The 5736-nt window shown below is 40.3% G+C and overlaps 1 protein-coding gene across 1 annotated transcript; it reads left to right on the top strand.

The window, feature by feature from the left end:
- On the top strand, nt 1–3081 carry otulina (OTU deubiquitinase with linear linkage specificity a). The gene is made up of 3 exons (XM_034707036.1): nt 1–275; nt 458–579; nt 2380–3081. Exons 1-3 carry the CDS (start codon nt 162–164, stop codon nt 2804–2806), a joined length of 663 nt encoding a protein of 220 aa, XP_034562927.1. The 5' UTR covers nt 1–161; the 3' UTR covers nt 2807–3081.
- Nucleotides 3082–5736: the final 2655 nt, after the last annotated feature.

Below are 5736 nucleotides of genomic sequence, written 5' to 3' on the forward strand. Positions count from 1 at the left end.
CTTTAAGGCGCAGGATGATGACGTATAGCTAGCTAGAAGTTGCTCCCCGTTGCCTCAATGTTTGGTTACAGTTGAAGCCGCACAGTTTGCTAACATCTGGCAGGCTGCTCACATGTCAGACATATTTACCTTATTTTGTAAAGTGTTATTTTTAATCCAACATGGCCTGGGTGAAAGCTGTTTCGTATAATGGAGAGGACGTGTTTGACGAGAGTGCGGACGACTTAACTCTGCTCAGTAAAGAGTGGACATCCAACATGAAGAAACGAGTCAGGGTACATATCATGTTAGCTTCAAACACATGTGGCTGTCTCTGCTCCACTGCACTCAAAATATTCAACTTTACCCCTTTATGTTATCTGCTATTTCAAACGTATTATGTGTGAGTGACAGACCTGTAAAGCTGTGTTTAGTGTGTAAATGTGACACCTCACCTTCTCACTGGTGTTATGGACAGGATGGTTACGTTGACGGAGTAGACGCCGGGGAGGACGCTTTACTTCAGGTCGGGTTTAACCAGGGCTTCATGGAAGGGAGAGCCAAGACTGCAGCTGTGGGCCGCCTCAAAGGAATAGTAAGGTAAAAGATCAAAGATGCTTTAGAACAGGGGTGAGGACTGGGATGAACCCGTGGGATACTAATGTGATTTTGAAATTAAGTATTTACATATTATACACAATTATGGAAAATGTTTTCAGATATTTTATTATTCTGAGGTTTAGGCAGAGGTGTCAAAAGTATTCACATTCAATACTCAGGTAGAAGTATAGATACTAGGGTTTCTACTTCTGTAGAAGTTTAAGTATCAACTCAGGCTTTTTACTCAAGTGAAAGTGTTAAAGTACTGGTTTCAAATCTACTTAAAGTATAAAAGTAAAAGTAATGTAAGGGGGAAAAATGCCATTATGGACAAAAGCTTAGGCTGTGCCACAGGAGCCTATAGTGCACTATCCCACCTCCCCAAAAAAACATGTTTTTAAAGGCCATAATGACTATAATGTTATATTAATATGTTAATGTTGAATATTTGTTTCCGCAGCATTCATGCCCATTGAAAAGGAATGCATTTTCGTACAATGCCAATACATTAAAGAACCATATATGCATACTTTAATGCTCAGTGGTGCACATTATATGTGAAAAAGTAGTGCCAACTTCACAGGCATGTTATCAATAGCCTTTGTTGGAATGTCAATGTACATAATATGTGTTATTTTAAAGATGACAAGCCGGAATGAAAAGAAGCCGAAATGAAATAAGAGTAACAAGGCTATTTTTAAAATGTAAGGAGTAGAAAGTATAGATAATTGCGTGAAAATGTAAGAAGTAGAAGTAAAAAGTCAGCTGAAAAATAATTACTCCTGTAAAGTATAGATACCAAAAATGTCTACTTATGTAAGGTAACCAAGTATTTGTACTTTGTTACTTGACACCTCTAGGTTTAGGTATATTTTAATATCATTTGCTTGAAGCTTTCACATCTTGGGTTGAACTGGATATTAATCATGTGGCAGAAGTCACCAGCTTTTGAAAGCGGGCCATCAAAAGTCTTAATCCTAAACCAAACACGTCCAGATCTAGATTCAACAGAGAACTCCAGAGATACTCTGTTTGGATTCTTTACACCACTTCCTGTGATAATGAGTTAATGCCAGTTGTTTTCTGAAGTCTTGACCTAATGTCACATGAGAACAAACATGTAAATAAGCATAACCTACCTCATTACTGTGGGCAATGGTAGCACAGCACACTGGGATCTGGGTTGTCACAGTGGTCAGTCTATTGTTTGTTTTCTAGATTGTCTGAGAATTGTCCTGTTTTCCCAAGAAAAGATGCTTTGTTATCCCAAGCTAAATTAATATGTTATGATAGAGAACCCAGAATTGTCATCTCAATAAATACGTCAAGGTGAAGAGAAAGCAACTTTTATTTGCATGTCAAGAGAAAATAAATGAAATGTCAACTCAGGGCTTCCATAGGGAACCTCTGTTTTGAAATTCTGAGTGGAAAAATGATAAAATAACAGACACTTAGTAAACTTGGGTGTTGCTGCCACATAGTTGTTTCTGTAGATTTTATATTTAAAGATACTCAATGCCATTTCATCTCACTCTAAGCACTCTACTGTCTGCATCAAAAATAGAGTACTTAAATTTATATGCAGCACTTTGGAAAATAACATTGACTCCCTTTGTTACTGCCCTCATCAGGAAAGTCGTGTATGCACAGCGTTGAAAACCCTCCTTGGTGCAATATGTCAGCCTTTTTCTTGTACAGAAACATCCTGAGTCTCTATTGTTCCGCTCTCTTCTGTCCCAGTCTCTTCTCTGAGCCATTGTATAATCTGACACTGTGTCCTCTTTGTGTTTCTCCTAACAGCGCTATATGCTCCTGGTGCCAGATCCAGCATCCGGAAAGCCCTGTCCCAGCCTCTGTGACCAGCCTCCTGCAGCAAATAACGCAGCATGAAGAAAGAATCATGGAGGGTATCAGGTATGCTTTGGAACATCCTCCTCCCAGTGTGAGTATCATCTCTGAGAGCATGGAGGATCTGGAGGTGGAGCAGAGGGACTCAAACTGCTGTGGAGGAGGAGGATGTAAAGAGACAGGCTGCTGCAAGGAGGGAGAGAAAATGGACCTGAATGCTTCTCCACAGCAGCAAAAGTCTCGTTCAGGGTCTACTGACTGCAACTCTGGCTCAAGTGAAAGCCTGGACCTCCTGCTGCAGCTCTGCATGGATGTTGTGTCAGAGCTCAGCCTCCCACAGGAGCTCATCAGTCACATCCAGGAGCTGAGAAACATATAGTGGCTGAATTCTAAGGACCAGTTAAAAATACTTTCCAAACAACTTTTACATGAACTATGGAACTAAGAAGGTTTTAATGGAAATTTTGTACAAATGGAAAAAAAGTATTTTTGATGTAAATAATATGAAGTGCAATGTTGCATTCCTTCTTTGTATAAGATGGTTGAAGAATATTTGAAAATAAAATGGATTTGCTTTTTTGTTTCGAATTTCTGATTCCCATGTCCACTTTGATACCCACTTGAATAAAATAAAAAAACTGTGAAACCCCATTATTTATTGTCTTGTAATTTGTTGAGTAGAAAAATGTCATTGACTTGAATACCAGAATTGAGAATATTTAAATAATCTGTTTAACTGACAGTTCAGAAAACAGAAGCAATACATTCACAGTTAATAAACAACAGAGAAATGTTGTCAACATCTATTTTTTCATACAGTAAGATGGAAGTCCAATATTTTTGGTCAAAAGTCAAAATTGAAGTTCGCAGACGACACCACTTTCATCGGACGCATCAAAGATGGTGATGCGTCTGCTTACAGACAGGAGGTGGAGTAGGTGGCTGTCTGGTGCAGTCACAACAACTTGGAGCTTAGGAGAAACCCCCCTGCACCTTCCCCCCTCACTATCCTGAACAGCACTGGCTGCTGTGGAGTCCCTCAGGTTCCTAGGCACTATCATCTCCCAGGACCTTAAGTGGAAGACCCATATAGACTCTGTGGTGAAAAAGGCCCAGCAGAGACTGTACTGCCTCCACCAGCTGAAGAAGTTCAACCTGCCACAGGAGCTGCTGAAACATTTCTACTCTGCAGTCATTGAGTCTGTCCTGTGCTCATCCCTCACTGCATTGTTTGGTTCTTCTACCAAATCTGAAGTGAGGAGACTACAATGGACAGTCAGGACTGCAGAGAGGATCATTGGTGCCCCCCTGCCCTCCCTCCAGGACCTGTAGTCCTCCAGGATGAGGAAAAGGGCAGGCAAAATCCTCACAGACCCCTCTCACCCAGGTCACCACCTCTCTGACCTGCTTCAGAGCTCTGAGCACCAGAACATCCCGGCAGCGTCTCCCCTCAGGGCGTATCCCTCATAAACAATCAACAGTAAACCACTAAAGCCTCCTGTGATGGATCACATACATGTGCAATCCTCGATTTCCAGTGCAATATTGTAATTTAATCTATAACATATTTTATCATTATATTCCTCCACTAAAATTTGCATTCTGGCTTAGGCTAATTCATCTATGTCTTAAAAGTACTGCTATGCCTTTCTTTGTATAGATAGTATTTTTTTTTATTATTATTATTCTTATTTAGAATTTTTAAGGTTAGTTTTTAGGTTTCTATATTTATTGTCCTTACTGTTTTGTTGTGTCCATACTGTTTTGTTGTGTACTTACTGTCTTGTTGTGTCCTTACTGTGTCCTTACTGTCTTGTTGTGTACTTACTGTCTTGTTGTGTCCATACTGTCTTGTTGTGTCCTTACTGTCTTGTTGTGTCCTTACTGTCTTGTTGTGTCCTTACTGTCTTGTTGTGTCCTAACTGTCTTGTTGTGTCCTTACTGTCTTGTTGTGTCCTTACTGCCTTGTTGTGTCCTTACTGTCTTGTTGTGTACTTACTGTCTTGTTGTGTCCATACTGTCTTGTTGTGTCCTTACTGTCTTGTTGTGTCCATACTGTCTTGTTGTGTCCTTACTGTCTTGTTGTGTCCTTACTGTCTTGTTGTGTACTTACTGTCTTGTTGTGTCCATACTGTCTTGTTGTGTCCTTACTGTCTTGTTGTGTCCATACTGTCTTGTTGTGTCCTTACTGTCTTGTTGTGTCCATACTGTCTTGTTGTGTCCTTACTGTCTTGTTGTGTCCATACTGTCTTGCTGTGTCCATACTGTCTTGTTGTGTCCTTACTGTCTTGTTGTGTACTTACTGTCTTGTTGTGTCCATACTGTCTTGTTGTGTCCTTACTGTATTGTTGTGTCCATACTGCCTTGCTGTGTCCTTGCTGTCTTGCTGTGTCCTTATTGTCTTGTTGTGTCCTTACTGTCTTGTTGTGTCCTTACAGTCTTTTTGTGTCCTTACTGTCTTGTTGTGTCCTTACAGTCTTTTTGTGTCCTTACTGTCTTGTTGTGTCCTTACTGTCTTGTTGTGTCCATACTGTCTTGTTGTGTCCATACTGCCTTGCTGTGTCCTTACTGTCTTATTGTGTCCTCATTGTCTTGTTGTGTCCTTACTGTCTTGTTGTGTCCTTACTGTCTTGCTGTGTCCTTACTGTCTTGTTGTGTCCTTACAGTCTTTTTGTGTCCTTACTGTCTTGTTGTGTCCTTACAGTCTTTTTGTGTCCTTACTGTCTTGTTGTGTCCTTACTGTCTTGTTGTGTCCTTACTGTCTTGTTGTGTCCTTACTGTCTTGTTGTTAAGTAACAGTGTTCCATTCAACACGTCAAATTCCTTGTGTGTGCAAGCTCACTTGGAAATGAAGCTTTCTTGATTCTTGATTTTATTTTTTTTAATTCTTGATTGTGTCCATACTGCCTTGCTGTGTCCTTACTGTCTTGCTGTGTCCTCATTGTCTTGTTGTGTCCTTACTGTCTTGTTGTGTCCTTACTGTCTTGCTGTGTCCTTACTGTCTTGTTGTGTCCTTACAGTCTTTTTGTGTCCTTACTGTCTTGTTGTGTCCTTACAGTCTTTTTGTGTCCTTACTGTCTTGTTGTGTCCTTACTGTCTTGTTGTGTCCTTACTGTCTTGTTGTGTCCTTACTGTCTTGTTGTTAAGTAACAGTGTTCCATTCAACACGTCAAATTCCTTGTGTGTGCAAGCTCACTTGGAAATGAAGCTTTCTTGATTCTTGATTTTATTTTTTTTAATTCTTGATTGTAAGTACACAGGATGTTACAGTGAAGTTTCGAATTTCCGAGGAGCTCCTGAACGCAGCAG

The sequence above is a fragment of the Notolabrus celidotus genome, chromosome 17 (genome assembly GCF_009762535.1).
Source record: "Notolabrus celidotus isolate fNotCel1 chromosome 17, fNotCel1.pri, whole genome shotgun sequence".
Lineage (NCBI taxonomy): Eukaryota > Metazoa > Chordata > Actinopteri > Labriformes > Labridae > Notolabrus > Notolabrus celidotus.